The sequence below is a fragment of the Camelina sativa genome, chromosome 5, assembly GCF_030686135.1.
Source record: "Camelina sativa cultivar CO46 ecotype springtype chromosome 5, ASM3068613v1".
NCBI lineage: Eukaryota > Viridiplantae > Streptophyta > Magnoliopsida > Brassicales > Brassicaceae > Camelina > Camelina sativa.
In genome coordinates, this window is record NC_141884.1 from 22668327 (window position 1) to 22686356 (window position 18030).

General features: G+C 36.3%; 1 protein-coding gene and 3 pseudogenes across 2 annotated transcripts; 2 read left to right on the forward strand and 2 right to left on the reverse strand.

Moving 5' to 3' along the window:
- Window positions 1-261: 261 nt before the first annotated feature.
- Window positions 262-2468, forward strand: LOC147944202 (uncharacterized; annotated as a pseudogene).
- A 576-nt stretch (window positions 2469-3044) lies between these two features.
- On the reverse strand, window positions 3045-5956 carry LOC147944203 (uncharacterized; annotated as a pseudogene).
- A 4079-nt stretch (window positions 5957-10035) lies between these two features.
- Window positions 10036-11171, forward strand: LOC104787207 (putative plant UBX domain-containing protein 15; annotated as a pseudogene).
- A 184-nt stretch (window positions 11172-11355) lies between these two features.
- LOC104787208 (kinesin-like protein KIN-7N) lies at window positions 11356-16919 on the reverse strand. Of its 2 annotated transcripts, none has more exons than XM_010512739.2 (18): window positions 16608-16919; window positions 16391-16480; window positions 16159-16277; window positions 15950-16063; window positions 15780-15861; window positions 15618-15685; window positions 15490-15549; window positions 15239-15381; window positions 15059-15161; window positions 14875-14955; window positions 14616-14684; window positions 14487-14546; window positions 14239-14391; window positions 13653-13967; window positions 13176-13259; window positions 12792-12950; window positions 12413-12661; window positions 11356-11904 (listed from the first exon to the last, which is right to left on the reverse strand). In XM_010512739.2, the coding sequence occupies exons 1-18, from the start codon at window positions 16756-16758 to the stop codon at window positions 11503-11505; spliced, it is 2502 nt and encodes an 833-aa protein (XP_010511041.1). In that variant the 5' UTR covers window positions 16759-16919; the 3' UTR covers window positions 11356-11502. The 2 variants fall into 2 exon arrangements, with proteins under 2 accessions (XP_010511041.1, XP_087306714.1); XM_087450588.1 differs by having other exon boundaries at window positions 15245-15381; window positions 16608-16843.
- Between the last annotated feature and the right edge of the window lie 1111 nt (window positions 16920-18030).

Below are 18030 nucleotides of genomic sequence, written 5' to 3' on the forward strand. Positions count from 1 at the left end.
CTACACTTTCCTGTATGTTCTTCATAATTTAGAAAGTATATTTTACACTATGTTAGACAAGGAAACTGAATCCAAAATTTAAGGAAACAAAATATTTACGTAATCCCGAAATTATGCTAATCATATATATTCTTAAGATTACGTTCTAACATGTTTAGAAAACGTGTTCTGAAAACATTAAACATTTTTGTTTAATCGATTTTGTTCAAGGTTTTTCAACATTTTCCAACCTAAATTTCATTCAAGTGTTCATTTTGCAGTATGTTGCAAATCTATGTAACAAGTGTTGTATGGAGATGTATCGGCCAAAATGAATGGAGATTTATTGTTGATGAAGAAAAACGTGGGAGACTTCTTACTTTTCAAGCCAATTCTACTCTTGAAGAGCTAAAGATGATGGTTTTGGAAGACTATGAAATACAACAAAATATGGTTGATGTGGAATTTAGTTATTTACCCTTTGATCTCAGTGTTGATTCTCCTCCGGTTGTTATGATGAATGATCGCCAAGTGAAAAATTTTGTTGCTTATTGGAGAATGAAGAATAACATACGGTTGTGTGTGACGTTTAAAGCCACGGTGAATGATAGAAGCAATATTGATCTGAATAAGGAACCAAACGATTCAAGTGAGGGAGGCGTTGACGATCTTCTGCGTGAAAAGCTGCCAAAATTTGTGAGCAAAGCAAAATCGAATGATTCTAACTTCATAACTTCTAAGGACGCTGAAGTTGGTGCTAGATCTATGATGGTCGATTCTATGGTAAAGAAGGGACAATATTTCAAAAGCAAGGAAGCTTTACAGGCAAGTTTAGAAATTTTTGCGATGAAGTATAACTTCGATTATAGAGTTACTAAATCTAGTACAAGATTTTGGTGTATACGCTGTATTGATAATGTTTGCAAATGGCGTGTTCGTACTGAGTGCTTCGAAGGGTCTACGTGTTGGAAAATCAACAAGTATGTGGGTAGCCATACTTTTGCTCCTTCAAGGAAAACGAAATTTGGTAGAACACCTTCAGCAAGAATAATCAGGAATCTCATCAAACATAATTATGAAGGTGTCAAGGAGGGACCTAAACCCAATGACATCATTAATATTATGCGTAAGGAGAATGGATGTGAGCTAACTTATTCCCAAGCTTGGGAATCTCGTGAGTATACGAAGTAAGAGGAATCCCAGAGAAAAGTTTTGCTAAGATACCTAACTACTTGCACATGCTAAAAGAGGCGAATCCTGGTACGCATACAAATTATGATATTGATTGTGATGGTAGATTCAAGTATCTATTCATTTCATTTGGTCAATCAATAAGAGGGTTCTACAAGAAAATTCGGAAGGTCATTGTAGTTGACAGAACGTTTTTAAAGAACACGTACAAAGGAGTTCTACTAGTTGCTACAGCCGTAGATGATAACTCTAATTTGTATCCAATTGCATTTGGGATTGCTGATTCTGAGAATGATGCTTCATGGGAGTGGTTTATAATGCAGCTTAAGGTTGTTATTGCGGATGACAAATATTTAGCTTTTGTGTCAGATCGACATATATCTATTGGTAAAATGATTGGAAAAATCTACCCGTTGGCTAAAAATGGTATTTGCATCCACCACTTGATAGGTAATGTGGTTACAAATTATAAAGGAAGAGGTGTGGCTGGTCGTCTTGCAAAAGCGTCAAAAGCTTATAGAGTTGCTGAGTTTGATAAACATTTTGCGGAAATTTGCAATATCAGTCCGGCGATTGGAGGTTATCTACAGGAGGCTGATGTGAAAAAATGGGCTAGATGTCATTTTCCTGGATATAGATATGACATAAACACCAATAACCCTGCTGAATCAATAAATTCAGCTTTGAGATCACCGAGAGAGTATCCAATCATTCCTTTGTTAGATAGCATTAGATAAATGTTAACCCGCTGGTTTTATGAGCGTAGGGCATTAAGTGAGCAGCAGAACGACCCTTTAACCATTGACGTGGAGCAGAAGATTTCTAGAAGAATAGAGAAGGGTGAAAAGTTTAAAGCTTATCCTATTTCTCAATTCATATTACATATTAAAGGTAAAGGACTAGATTTTATTGTTGATTTGGAGAAGAGGACTTGTTCATGTGGAAAGTTCGACATAGGAAAGCTTCCTTGTAGACATGCCATAAAAGCATGTTTTAGTATTGGGAAAAGTCTGTACCCATACGCTGATGATGTGTTCACTACTGCTGCATGGAGATCATTGTACGAGGAAAACATTAATCCTATAGGTGTTCCTAAAGATGAATGGTGTGTTCCCGAAACTGTTGGTGATGTAAAAATTGTACCACCTGAGACAAGAAGAGGAGCTGGTAGAAGAAGAAAAAGAAGATATGAATCAGTGGAAGACAAGATAAGATCGTCACAAGGATCGAAGAGGCGTAAGTGTGGCCGTTGTGGTAAAGAAGGCCACAATAGATCGACATGTGAAAACATGATCTAATAATAGGTTTGTTCAGCAACTTTTACACATCATTTCAAATACATCATTTAATTTCTAGTTGTTTAACAATGAATATTTTATTTTTTTCATCTCAGGCTGGTCTTGTTAGCTTACATGGAGGTTTAGAAGCATGACATCCCAAATTTTCCAGAATTTATAATGTAGTCTTCTTCGTCATTATTTGGAGTTCACGTTATTGGATTTCTCGTTAATTCAATTTTCTTATGTTTTTTAATTTTGAATTGCTTATGTTTCAAATACATGTTATTGGATTTCTTATGTTTTTTAATCTTGAATTGCTTATGTTTCAAATACACGTTATTAGAATTCTTATATTTTTTACATATGTTTATGGTCAATGTTATTGGATTGTGTGAATTTTAGAAGCATGACAGCAAGTTATAGAAGACGTGTTTGAAATATTTGTGTGTGCCTCGATGGTGTTGAAAAGCTAAATAAGATAACATAAGTAAAAAAGTTGAGCTAGAAGACGTGAATTACAACCAAATAAATAAAGAAATGATGATGCCAATAAGCACAAGATGAAACAATAATAATCGTAGCACAATTAAAAATTTAACTAAGGTCTACAAAATGAGGCGACACAGATGGAGGCTCATACTTCTCCATTCGCTCAATGAACACAGGATCATATGCTTCTTCCCACAAGTCAACTGCAATCTTCGTACGAGCTTCTTTAATGTTGTCATCATTTATCAAACTCATATCCAGATTATGCATATGACACTCTATGTATTTAAGTGCATACACTCCGCAATCACAGCATGACTTATTAAGATTTGGTGGCACTAAAGCATAAATGATAGAATATGGAGACACATGAAGATATTTACCATTGCTTTTGGTCTGAACTTCCTTCACAAGTCGAGGGATGAGGATTGCAAATGGATCCACATGACTTCTGTGGGTTAGACCAGAACAATCAAATACTTCAACAGTTCTTAGGCCAAAATTAATGCACACAGATATCCAGTGATTATTATTGATGTTCACAGGAGCGTAAACTCTGTCGAAGTCTAATGCCTATTTCTTCCCCGTCTTTCCATGAGAAGGCAAGTCACCGTTTGCATAACCCAAGATCATAGAATCCCACTTGTGGCCTTTTTTACCTTCTCTAAACTTCAAATATTCGTTTTTGATTTTCATGCTAAACGTACAATTCATGAAGCCAACACGATTTAACTTCAGTCGGCCTAAAGATGTATTCTCCCGAAATATATACATCATAGCATCCATTTCTTGAAAAATATTTCATTGCAAAATAAAAAAATTGCAATTAAAAAAAAATATAATAAAGTATTACATAGCGTTACTCCCTCCAAATATTGCAACGTACCGGATTATGAAGCCAAATGTTGCTTGTCATGACTCGCTTTAGTAATTCCTCGTTAATTAGACTTGGACCCAACTGAATCATTCTGCAAATACACAAAAGAAAACACTATGCATAAGCATCGAAAGAGCATAACACTGTAACAATTATAGTAAAATATAATTGAACAACTTACCCCCTTGTTCTATGCCACTCTGCAAAAGGATCGAATCGATCATCAGAAACGAACACCAAAACAGAATCCATGTCAAATTCACCCGCGTTTGTAGTATTCAATCTCCGTACGTCATCTTTGCACAATACATTTTGTGTAGGATCAAACCCAAGTACATCTGCTTTTTGAGATAGGTGTCCTACTGATTTCTGTAAAAATTATTGTGTATCCAAATTAAGATCTATTTCACTATGATGAGTGAAAAGATCATCAACTAAAACCGTTTCATCCTGTCCATACGAAAAGTTTAACAAAAATATTAACACTTATTATTACACCCACAAACATACATATCCGATTACATATTCTTTTAGAGTCTTAAAAAAAAACACAAACAAACATAACATAGAGATTTAAGTCTTACGTACCACAGATTTACTCTTTTTTTTCTGCTGGAATGGATGGTTGCTCAACCATGGCTTGAGTGCTTATTGTAATTCCAGCTGAAGTTATAGTATCCTTCAAGAGTGAGACATCCTTTTCTATTTTTTCCAATCGACTGTCAACCTTCTTCTCAAAACTCTTGAAACAAGTCTCAAACACACTAATAAAGGACTTCATTTGTTCATCTGTTGCAGCTCGATGTGTTGTTGATGCTCGCTCATAGAGCAGTTTCTTTTTCCTCCTCTCTGCACCATGATCAGGTTGTCTCTTCCTCTTGCAACCTGACTCTTCATCATTAGCAGCTTGCATACTCTCACCACTCTTTGTTGCACTAGACCCTTGATTTTCTTCACACACCTCACTGCCAACATCATCTTTTAATTGAATATGTTCACCCTCCACATCATCAACTTGTACAGTTCCCCAAATATGGTCTCCAAAATCATTTCCAGAACTGATCTTATCTTTTAAATTATCGACTTCACCATCGCTGGTTTCGTCACGCCATAAAAACTCAATGGAGTCAACAACGTCGGAATCGCCAGTAATAGATATGTATGGATAAACAATATCCTAAAAAAAAAGAAAAAAAAACAGGTAGAAGTTAAAGATTAAACAATGACATCAACTATTAACAAAAAAAACATGTGATAAGAGTTGGGTTGGCAAAGAAAGTACCTTCGGTCCAAATGTACTTTCTAGTTGGATGATATCATCATATGATACTTTGGCTGCGCCTTTCCAGTTAGAACATCGATGAGCTTCTCTAAATTCAGTGATAATCTTTTCTCCCAACAACTTTCCAATGTCTCGAATTGCCTCCATCACCCATATTTGAAATGCATATGAGAAACCATCTAATGCATAGCTATTGATCTTCTTCAAATCTTCTCTTTTTTCTATGATAGACTTAGCAAGACTTTTAAAAGCTTTAAGACCCCAAGGATAAGTCCTCACCTTATCAAGATCCATTACCATCTGGATGTATTTGAGTGGAATATACTTTTTCTCATCCTTAGCCATAACGAACCCAGCTATCACAAGAAGATACACCAATCGGATCCTATCTACCTCATTCCATTTGTGAATTACAGGTAAGTGCACATCAACCAATCTCTTAATGCTAATAGTCGGACCTTTTCTCTTCATCAATTAGCTCCAAAACCCACCATCATCTTTCCAATTCTCTAAATTACAACTAGAATCCGCAGTGCATTTGAGCCCAGTCACAGCATGAAACTCTTGCATTGAAAATCTGAGTGGCTTCCCTCCAAACACAAACCATATCTCTCTTTTTTTCTTTGTAACCAATTGCCTAGACATCATGCTGTGTATCAAACGTCCTGAATACCCTAAACCATTCTCGTAGAGTGCAAAGACATGTGAAAAGACTGGATCATTCTTCACCGTCTCATACTCTTTAGGTAATGCTTGTTTGACTTTGCCCAAGATAGAAATTCGACAGGAATTGTTAATCTTCTTCACTTGTGGCTCAAATCCATCTCTAAACAGGCGTTTAGGAAATTCTGTTTCCATAGCTACACAAAAAAAAATTAAGAAAATGATATTCATTAGTATGATGAACATGATCGATTAGCTATACTAACTGTAAGAAAAAACACAAATTTCAATCGATTAGCTATACTAACTATAAGAAAAAACACAAATTTCAATTGATTAGTTATACTAACTGTAAGAAAAAACACAAATTTCAATCGATTAGCTATACTAACATAAGAAAAGACACAAATTTCAATCAATTAGCTATAAAATGTAGACAATAAAATGAAATAAGAGGGAACATGGGGAAGAGGAAACCAGTCACCTTACTTTCTGAATGGCTCCAGCTCTGCTCTTTGCCAAAAAGATCAGATGCAATCTTCTGACTAAGCTTCAGGATTTCATCAGAGACTTGGATCGCCTGAACAACATAACTGGTGAATGACTAAGTTCAAGGGTATATAACCATTGACCTACATAAGGAATCATCTTGGACCTCAAGAATGCTAACTAGTATTAGACAATTAATTCAGGGCATACCACATAATCTGAGTAAAACATAGAAACCAAAAAAGCAACTTGACTAAAACTACGCATGAAAAGTAAGTAATTAACCTTAAGTGCTGTTCTGGAGTTGGAGAAAAACTTGGCCAAGAATGCTTTCTTGCAACCATCCCAGGTGGTGATTGATCCCTTGGGAAGGTTTTTCTCCCATTGATGAGCCTTGTCTCCCAGGGAGAAAGGGAAAAGGCGCAACTTGTAACCATCCTCACTCACGCCGTTGATCTTGGTGAGACCATAAAGACGGTCGAACTTGTCCAAGTGGTCGAGTGGATCCTCCATAGGCAACCCGTGAAACTTGTTTCCTTGGATCATGGTGATCAGACCACTTTTTATCTCGAAGTTGTTGTTCGGCACGGCGGGAGGGACAATTCCAGCACGTTGAGTGTGAGTGTTCGGTGCATCCCCAACACCAATGTTTCGCGGTCCCTGATGTGGTTCATTCTGGTGTTCCATAGTGACTTGTACGGGATGATCGGTGGGTTGACGAGCTTGTCATGGGCGTTGCAACCGATTGATTTCGTCGATCACAGGAAGGAGATTCTGATGCCCTCTTGATCTGGTGTGCATGCAAGGTTGCAATCAACAGGTACCTGAGATGCAAAACAAACAAGCAGAAAACCAAAGCAAGTCAGTACTCAGAATGATAAGTGTAACGAAACTTAATCTTGCAAAACATAAAATCTTAAATGTAGCAAAACGAATCCCAAACGGCAACGGCGCCAAATTGATACTAGGATTTTTGTGTGTCTATCCTAGCAGGTTCAATTAACCTTAAGTGTTGTAGTATTTAAGGTGTCAATCCAAATGGGATGTTGCTAGCACTCAAGATGCGATCAAGCAATCACAAGTCAAGCCAATTCAAGAAGAGTGTTTGTCTAACTATCCTAGAATGGTCAAAATGCAAAACGAAAATGAGTTACAGAACCATAAACGCAAATGTATGACAAGTACCGAACAAGAATAAGTAATACCGAAAATGATTCTAAGCATGAACAAACGAAACAGTTCCAAGAATGTAATAAAAATCAGAAAGAAAGAAGTCCTAAGGATGGGTTAATTGATGTCGGTGGAGTATCCTAGTCTACAGAATGTTTAACATACCACAAGCAAACTATCCCTAAACAATGAACATCACAACTTAGCTAATCCAATCTCTTGGCAAAAGCTACTCAGACTCAAACACTTCCATACCTAGCTCTCGCTAGAGAAACGTGGTCGAGCAGGCATGACAAACAAGTTCATTCACATCAACAAACATCCTAGACAACTAATCTCTTAGGCTAGGAACGTAAGTCTCTGGCACTAGTTAGTCAAACATTTCATCAAACACCTTTTGGGTGTGGAAATGTCTCGAACCTAGTTGTAATTGATCAGAGAGAAACTAGTAATTCTAACTCTAGTCCAGAAGGGAATCATACAAATCAAGCTTAAACACCCTACATCCTAAGATCCTCCACCTAATCTATCCCATCCTCAAGAACTAACGCACTACTCAGATCCGGAAATCATCATCAACAATACAAACTCAGAAAATATTGAAACAAGCATTCTTAGATAGGTAAAAATGAGAAGAACAACTTTGTAGAAGAAATCCAATGCAAAAACTCAATAAAATCAAAGCTATCTGGATTACAAGATCGGAATACGTTTTTGGTGGCTAGGTCAACCTTAGAAAACAAAACGAGATAAAAACTAAGATGATGTCGCAAAGACTTAAAAATGTATTTATCGTAAAGACATGACAGCGCGACTCGTACGGTACGACAGCGCGACTCGAACGGCACGACAGCGCGACTCGAACGACACGACTCGAACGGCACGACAATGCGACTCGAGCTGGATGTATACGCTTCCACTAAAACGATGATAACTTTTGAACCACAGCTCCGATTGGCTTGAAATAAACGGTATTGGAAAGATGACTCAATTCTCTACAACTTTTGTGAAGACGTCGAAAGCTGAATCCCCCGACCGGTGGCTCGAAGGACGACTCGAATGGCGACTCGATCGACGGTCAAGGTGTTGCTCGAGTGGGTGACGACTCGATCAACGGTCAAGGTGTTGCTCGAGTGGGTGACTTGAATGACGTCGAACAGCGACTCGAACGGCGATGCTGAGCGATATGTTCCCAACGTCTCCTAGATACCTGAAATACTCCAAAATGCACAATGTATGCAAGGATGATGCAAGAACTACCTAGACATGCAAAGTGTATAGAAAAGACTAGAAAATGTTGCAAAACAATCAGTTTTCCTAGCTAAATGCATGATAAACATATGCTAAAAGGAGACAAAATATAGACATATCAGCATACCACATAATCTGAGTAAAACATAGAAACCAAAAAAGCAACTTGACTAAAACTACGCATGAAAAGTAAGTAATTACCTCTCTAAGTTGAAGCAGTTGTTCTCGGGTGAACCTCAAAAGCTCACGACCTTCAAACCGTGTGTCTCCTCTCTATAAAACATATACAAGAGTCATTAAACTTCAACCTCAGAATTCAAAGCGACAGATGAAAAAAAAGGATTAGATTTTGAACGAGTGAGCTCAAAACAATAAAATGTATTCAAACTATAAAAATCCAAACTTTATCCATAAACCAATTCAATACCACAAGAACAAATCCAACCATCTCAAAATTTATAGCTCAACTAACTCAAAAGAACGTGGTAACATTAAAAAATTAACAGACAACAAAAGAAAAACAGATGATTTCAATTGATTAGTTATACTAACTATAAGAAAAAACACAAATTTCAATCGATACATTATCAAATTTGGGGAAAAAAATTTGTCCCACAACAATCAAACACATATAGAAAGTATATTGACTATATTGAAACAAATTTCAACCGATACATTATCAAATTTGGGGAAAAAATCAAATTTGGGGGAAAAAAACACAACCACAACAATCCAAACAAACAATTGCATGCATCGATTGAGAGAGAGAGAGAGAGAGAAGTCGATTGGAAATAGATTTGGGGAAAAGTTTTGAAATAAATTTGGGGAAACTCCGCCACACTCATTATCGTAAACGACGAAAGCACCGTTTAGCTTAATTAAACTTCGATCTTCGATCGGAATCCGGTGAATGAAGATGGTTTTGATGTAGATTTTTATTGTATTTGAATCAGTAAATTGATTTGGCACTTAACTGAAAAGACCTAAGAACGGAAATGAAGATCTCAGTTTGGAATTTTCACCGCAAGCTTCGTCGGAGCTTTGAGATCTAAAATTTAATAGTTTTATTTGAAAGAAAATGAATTTTTTTATTTAAATTAAATAATAATCTCAATATATAAATTCTAGTTTTGGAAAATTTGAAGATGTGTATGCTCATGTTAGAAGAAAAACTTAAAAGAGTGCTATTATAGGATATTTCTTTTTTTTTTTCCTTGAATCAAATTGGAGTGGAAAAAGGAAATAAAAACAATAAAGTTCTCTAATAAATAAAATACTGTAAATAAGCAAAAGACGTACCAAAAAAAACATTAAACTCATACTACAATTGTGTCACTCTATCTCTTTGAAGTTTGAACGACACAATGGAGATTGACCGACAGAGAAGACTGGTCTCGTCTTTCCTCGAGATCGCTACACTACAGACGACCAAACCGTGGAGGTTGCTACATGGTGTCTAATGGCAACACATTGGGATCTTAATAAAGCCATCAATCTCTTATTTCTCATCAACCCAAGAAACCAAACATTGACAGTTGGAACCTCCCGAACCCGATTCTAGTTTGTCTTCCTTGTACCGTCCTCCTCAGAATCTGCTTGTCAATGGTTCGTTTCATGACGCGAAAACAACTTCCTTTAGAGAAGATCTATGGTTTCTCGTTCACCCCCAATCCAAAACTAAGGTTTCTTGTGATACACTTAACCGAGATTTATGGTCGGACGAGGACGTTTCTAATGCCATAGAGTTTAAGTTCGTCTTATGGCAAGTCTATGATCATACCTCTGAAGGAAAAAGTCTCTAGTTTCTAAAAGATCCACTCTGATCTTCCTACGGTGCTCCTCATCGATCCCATTACTGTCCAGAAGATGCGTTCATGGAATGGGGAGACTGAAGCTCAGAGTTGTCTCAAGGATTTGACGATGTACATTGATGTTAGTCCTCACGAACAAATTGCTTTTACGGCAAGGAACATACGCATAATATCAGAAAAGTGCCCTGATGAAGACATGGTTACTTTTTCGGACGATGATCTTGACGATTTTGATGAGTCAGCAGATGAAAAGACTTTAATCTCATACAATACGGAGGTGAATGTTTCGTCTGATAGCATCATGGTTCCTTCTTGCGGGAAAGAATTTGATGAGATAAATGATAATGACTGTATCCGAACATGAAGAGGAAACGTGTTTGTCAAGCGATCTGTTTGAGTTTCCGGTTTTGACAGAAGAGCCTAAGGGAGACTGTGATCGAAGCGTTGTCTGCAGTATCTGTGTTCGATTACCAGATGGGAGAAGAAAGCAGAGAAATTTTCTCAAGATTGAACTGATTCAGCTTCTCTGGTCTTTCTGTTATTCTCACATGGAGGAACCGGAGAACAAAAAGGCGTTCAAGTTGGTGTAGACGATTCCTGGTGCTCCTAAGACTCTGGATTATAAAGCTAAAGCCACGTTTGATCAATCTGGGATCGTTAACTCGATCATCTCAGTTACTTGGGAGTGAAGATTATATTTCGACATGGTGTTATGAAGAAACACTTATATTATTTTTGTTAATTCTAACATTTGTGTCGTCGTTAACTGGAATGTCAAGTCAAATACACAATTCTCACAACGCAGATCACTCTTCCGCTTTACTTTCACTAGTATTTTGTTCATATGGGAAATGCGATTAAAAAGACCTGACATGCTGAAGAAGTTATACTCTGGTTTACATTGACGAATCATTAGATATCGTTTTCACATAAGTGCATAAATCATTAACTTTGGTACATAAATCATTAGCTATCGTTCTCAATGGATCACATAATTTCAAATTGTTTGCTTCAATCGGATTACGGATTTCGAGTGGTTAGTTTCTGCATTTTGGATTTGATTTCACTGTGAAAAGACACAAAAGATTTGTGCCTGGTAGCGAAAGCAGTGCTGATTTGCTTAATCTCTTCCTCCATCTCTTTCCTCCGCTTCACTTCCACATTGAGATCTCTTAAAACATTCTCCTTATCGCTTGCAGTCACTCTCAGTCTCTGAGTTGATTGAGAGAGTTTTCTATCTAAAGACTCCTTTTCTTCCTTCAGCAACTGTACCTCTTTTAACAGCTTCTCATGACTTTCTATTGAAGCTTCTAGAAGCTGTTTATCCAAACACAACTCTTTCTCCACCTTGTTATATCTTTTCTTGATGACAATGAGCTCAGACTTCAGTTTCTCCTCCTCCAAAGCAACTGTTTCTTGTCCCTTTAAAACCACATTCAAAACCTGTCTTAGAGAAAAAGGAAATAGTAGCCTGACCACAACATCTAACTAACCAAACATGAATCAGTTCCTGCATATCTGGCAACATTGTATAAGAAAGAATGTGTTTTAAATGGGCACTCAATCTTGCATGTCTGGTTGGACTATTAACTTCTTAAATGACAATAGTATACTGTAAAGGGTGAGGACTTAGATTGATGGGGATTTTTATGCCGAAGACAAAGGAAAAGGAAAAACTTATTAGTTATGATATGAATTCAACGCTTTAGCTTTAGTATTATGCAACACAATATTCTTGCAATTTAATTGTAGATTACCAGGAAAAAAAAATGTAAAAAGAACGCCATTTATTATATTTATTTTCCGTTCAACATATGCAGATGTGTCACTGGACTAAACTCCTAAATAGAGAGACAAAGTACCCAAGCAAAACTATTGAAAAGATAAGTAAAATAGATCCATATCTTGACGATTGTGACAAGGAAGCTACCTTGTTGTGGGAGTTCAGGAATTCATCTTTTGCTTGTGCGTCTGACAGCAACGACGTGGTTGTGTTCTTTAGACTCACACGAAGTGTTTCCCATTGGTCAGATAAAGGATGATCGATGCTACTGCCCGTTTTCTGACCATCCATTATCATTGAGAATTGTGTATCTAGAGTTGACAGAAGGCTTGTTGTGATTTCAGTTGTACCAAAGAGCAGCTTTACTGTTGGAGATTCCTTGTCAGCGATTAAGCTCTAACAAATTGCAAGAGAAAACACTTGTGAACTCAAATGTATATTGATATCTCAAAATTAAATTCAAAGTTAAAGTAAAATGTATATTGATATCTCAAAATTAAATTCAAAGTTAAAGTAAGCTGTTCACCTGCATTGTGACTATAACATCCTTGTAGACATCCTTGCAATTAGCAAATGACTTAGATAACTTATTTGGAATTTCCTTGATGGGAAGAGTTTCCTGTTTGAGCTCAGTCATCTCTTCCATCAGTTTGTTGTTCAGAAGTACTTGTTCGTTGAATTTTACCTGAGAGTACATAATTGATGCATAAATAACCATTATAGCCCACAGTCAGTTGACATCCAGCATATCAAATGCAGTTTCAAATATAAGAACTAAAAAGCAAATTTAGCTGCAAAAAAAAATGATTTATTTTCTCTTAATTCCAGGAAATCTTGATAACTAGTTCAATCTTGATGAATCGAAAGAGCATCTTCATTTGAACAACCAACAAAACCAATAAAGACTAACCTGAAGACCCTCCTTCTCATTGTTCAGCAACTCAATCTGACTTTTGAGATCTTCCACCTCTTTGTAGTTTTCAAGCGAGCACTCCTATATGAAAATTAACGAAGAATTATGGCCACCTTCGGCACATCTTTTAGCTGCTAAAATCCTCACCAAACTATTGTTGAAAACCATACAAGTAGCATAAAATTGGATAATCTCTAGGTATTCTTCATTCATATGAAGTTTCAAAAATCAGTAATTCTCAAGATACATGAGCCTGTGATCAGCCAGTTTCTGATAAAACAGAGCATTTGAATGCAAGAGGGTGTGAAAAGGAAAACAAATAAAGAGACTACCCATAAGAAAAAGCAATAAAGAGTTGATTTGATTATATATGCATCTAGAGTCTCTTATCAATGTGATTCTGTGAGCTTTCATGCATAAAGTTAATCTTCATTATTGGTAGATAATGGGAGTGAAGTAAATGTATCTACTCACCGTGGTTGCTGTAGTTAATGGAGTGGGTTGACATTTAACCGCAGGTGTGAATTGACATTTAATTGCAGGTGTAAACTGGAGTTTATCAAGGTCTGCAACAAAACCCTTGTTTAGTTTCATCCAAGTGTCTTCATCGGCCACATCCCCCAGGGAATTAACCATCGGACTAAAATCAGATAGTCCTGAATAATTATTTGACCGAGAAACCACAAAGGAACGGGAAGCGGATTTAAAGCACGGAGTCCCAAGAACATCACTGCTATCATTGATATTATTGCATTGCCCATCTGGAGTCTTTCTTAAACTGATAAAGTCCTGCATAAAGATGTTACGTTAACAAAATTTTACATAACCATGAACTTGAGTCCACCACTTTAGATTAAGAGTAGTAATAACTAGTCTAACAAAATCAAAGAGATGTTACAAGTTTGCTATCTTTGATTAATTCCACAACATATTATCACTCAAATTTGATGCCTAATTTTCTTTTTGAAGTTATCACGCAGAAGTAATCTACTTAAGTCTTATATCTTATAAAAATCTAGGAACAGCAGGATATCGCCTAAGCCAATGAATGCATCCGTACCTCTGACTGGTTCCTCTTGAAGTTTGAATTAGTGACAAGATTGTTTAGGTTCTCAATTTTCATTTGTTGGTCCTTGATGCATTGTTCCTGCTCCTTCTGCTTCCTTCTCTCTTCTTCCAGTTGTGTTTTTAGCCTTTCACATTCTAACTCATACTGGAAATCAAACAAAAGGGTAGCTGTTCTGTATAATTTGTCCACTCGGTATTGTATTCAATGCATAAACTAAAAAAAAAAGCGCAAAAAACTACCTTAAGCATCTGATTGCTTAGCTTTAAGATCTCTTGCTCCAACACTTCGGCATGAGATCCCTACAAACATTACCAATGTTGGTATCATCCCCTTTGTAAGATATAATTGAAATAAAACTATGACTATACCTGAAGCTTCATTCGTAGCTCTTCTATCTCTGATTTTTGGCGCTTCAATAAAGCGGCATCAGTCAAGATCTGAAGCATTGAAACACTTTCTGATTATATTCCGATTAAGAGGAAACAAACCAGCCAATATGAAACATGTAGCCGATGATCCTTTTTGAAGGGAAGAAATAACATAGAGCAGTAAGATATGAAAAAGAGAGTAACAAATATCTCCAAAGAACCAACAGAAGATTAAATGCTTTGAAATTCAAATGTAGACCTCATTCACTTGAGCACAGTTGGTGATGCGCTTGGCTCTGCTTGCAAATTGGAGAGTTCCTTTTGATTCCTCAATATGATGCTACACGATTCATCATGATTAGTCAACTAGCTAATCTTGCGCTTTGGATGAGTAATCAAGGCCAAGGAAATCCAAAACATGACCAATAAGTAACTTATTTTACCTCTTCTGGTGCGATAGTGCATATAATGCAGGTCTTTGCATTACCACCAAGTGCAGGCTGAAGAATCCGAGTCAGCTTACTATCTCGGTACGGAATATGTGCCCTATTATTACGAATGTAAAAAATGAGCTGAGGTGAGCTTTATTGTTGGTAAGTTTAAAATAAAGGGTAAGAAAGTACCTTAACTTTGCACTGTCACTTAGTTTATTGATGACATTACCAAGAATCATTAAGCTCTTATTAATGTACTTCCCTTCCGTCAAGCGTACACCACCAGCACCAGTTTTAGCAATTCGCTCAGATCCAGCCAAGTCAACCAAATTCTAGTTCCATGAAAAGATCACCCATGAGAAAATAAACAGCTTTGACATAATGTAACTTTCATAAGAAAGTTTTGAAAGATGTTAACTTTACTGAAACTTTTCACTCACCAAGACTGAGACACGGATAGCATCTGAAGAATTATTATCTTTTCCCCTGCTCTCAATCACCTATCACACAGAGAGATTTTATCAGATTAAATATTGAAAAGTGTCAAAGGATAGCTTCCGAACCATACCATTCTGAAGATGGTGTGAGACCTGCTACTGTGAACATTCATATTTGTCTCGCCAAAGTGCCTATTAACTGTTAATTGAAGACGACCATGTCAATACACACATTTGTCACAATCAAAATGCAGGAAAAAAAGAACTTTGTAGTATAGATATAGGTCAAAAACCTTCTCCAGAATCTATAAGCTTTAGAATCTGTTCAGCGTCACTAACAATTTCTTCCTTAAGACCAGCAACAAATACTCCACGCTGCATATCAAAAGAAGCAAGTGGGTTTAACTACTCTTAGAACAAACTAATGGAGAAGAAATCACTTTTGTAAATGATCCAACCAAACCTCCAAATGTTCATGAATTTGCAGTCTCTGATTCTCAACAGCTAAAAGATCATTAATTTCTTCATTGTAAATCTCCATGTACGAAACCCGGATGAGAAACTCACGATCAGATATCTAAAACACGAAGAAACATGACACACACAAATCAAAAAGCTGTCCTCTTTTTCTTACTTCACAGATCAATTGAATAATTCTGAGCACAACTATACCATGTGTATTCTTTCAAACACATCTCTGACAGATCTTCGAATAATTCCTGGATCAGTTTCAGAACCCGTCATTGTAAACGTCTTCCCACTACTAGTTTGCCCATAAGCAAATGCAGTACCTAACAAAATCACAGTAACTCCATACATCAAAAAACTATTGAATAAAAAAACAAAATTAAACTCACGAACTCGCTCAAGTTTCAAAATTTCGATTTGGATCAGATTAGATTACCATTAAAACCCTCAACGGCGGCATGAATGATATCCTTGGTAAGAAGTTCGTAGACGCTAGCATTCGTAGAACTTTCGTCGAACACATGATCTGCACAATAGATAAACGAAACACCACCACGATTTATAAAAAGGAAGACACTTTCGATTTCACACAGATCCATTGAAATAGAAAAACCCAGAGTCGATTGAGAATAAAGGACAGGAGAAGGATTTACCGAAAGCGTAAGAAGCAGTTGTGATTGGAGTGTCGAGTGACTTGTGAAGAGAGATCCGATTATCTTCAACTTTCCAGAGTGAAGATCCAGTTTCCGGCGATAGTTCCGGCGCCGGTGGTCTCACCCTGACTGCTACACAGATCTTTTCCATATTTGAAAGTGCCGTTTGAATTTGAAAATTTCAAGAGGGTTGAATAAAGAGAGAGAGAGAGATCAGAGAGTCCCTAACGAGAGCCCCTTTAAAACCATTTTCGATGTAACTTAAATTACAATAATACCCTTCTCGTTTCTTTGGTATTCACTAATTCAGTCAATTTGAGAGATACCGGGTTTAATACTATTATACCGAATATCAAACCAAAAAACCAAAACCAAAACCAAATCAAAATTGGTAAACCGAAATCATTATATTTTTTTTGGGGGAAAATTCCCAAAAAAAACCAACTATTTAATATCTGCCAGAAAAAAACATGAACTTTTTTTGTTGTCAGAAAAATACGCAGACTATTTTTTAGTTGATAAAAAATACACGAACTATTTATTTTTTCCAGTTTCTCCTCGTCTCCGTTTCGACCGTTAACAGTATTGTAACGGTATTACTATTTTTGAAAAAAATTCTAGAAAAAAACACAAACTATTTCTTTGTTGCCAGAAAATACATGAACATCTTTTTCTTTGCCTGAAAAATACATAATTTTCCATTTCTTATTTTTCTATTAACAATGTTAGAGATCATAACTTATAACCTTCTCTGCTCTCTTGAACTTCATTCAAATTTTCATTACTATTTAGAATAACAAAAATAAGAACAAATATACACAATTAGATTAATCAATTTCTAAATTTCTCAATTAGTGTTGTTTTTGGATTTATACTGACTTTACAAATTTTGAAACTTCATCAATATTTCTCTAAAATTTTATGAGATCTCCACCTTTGTAGACTTTTGTATACATTTTAAAAAATATGCATCTCTTTAGTTTAGTACCTTTTATGATGCTTATAGCCAGTGTAAATCATCAAATGGGCTGGTGTACGCAAACTTGATCGAGATCATAGATTATAGCCATTTTGTGGGACATCAACTCTTGTAACCTAACAAGATTCACCATTTATTTATGCAAAAACAATACTAATTGAGAAATTTAGAAATCGATTAATCTAATTGTGTATTTTTGTTTTTGAATTTAGTTATCATAAATAGTAGTGAAAACTTGTATGAAGTTCAAGAGAGCAGAGAAAGTTATGAGCTATGATCTCTAACATTGATGGAAAAATAAGAAATGAAAAAATATGTATTTTTGAGGCAAAGAAAAAAAAGTTCATGTATTTTTTTTTTTTTTTTTGTCAACCATTGGGCCACAACTGACCGGCCCATTAGCCAAATTCCTACATTCGTAGGAGCCGGGACTCGATCCCGGGT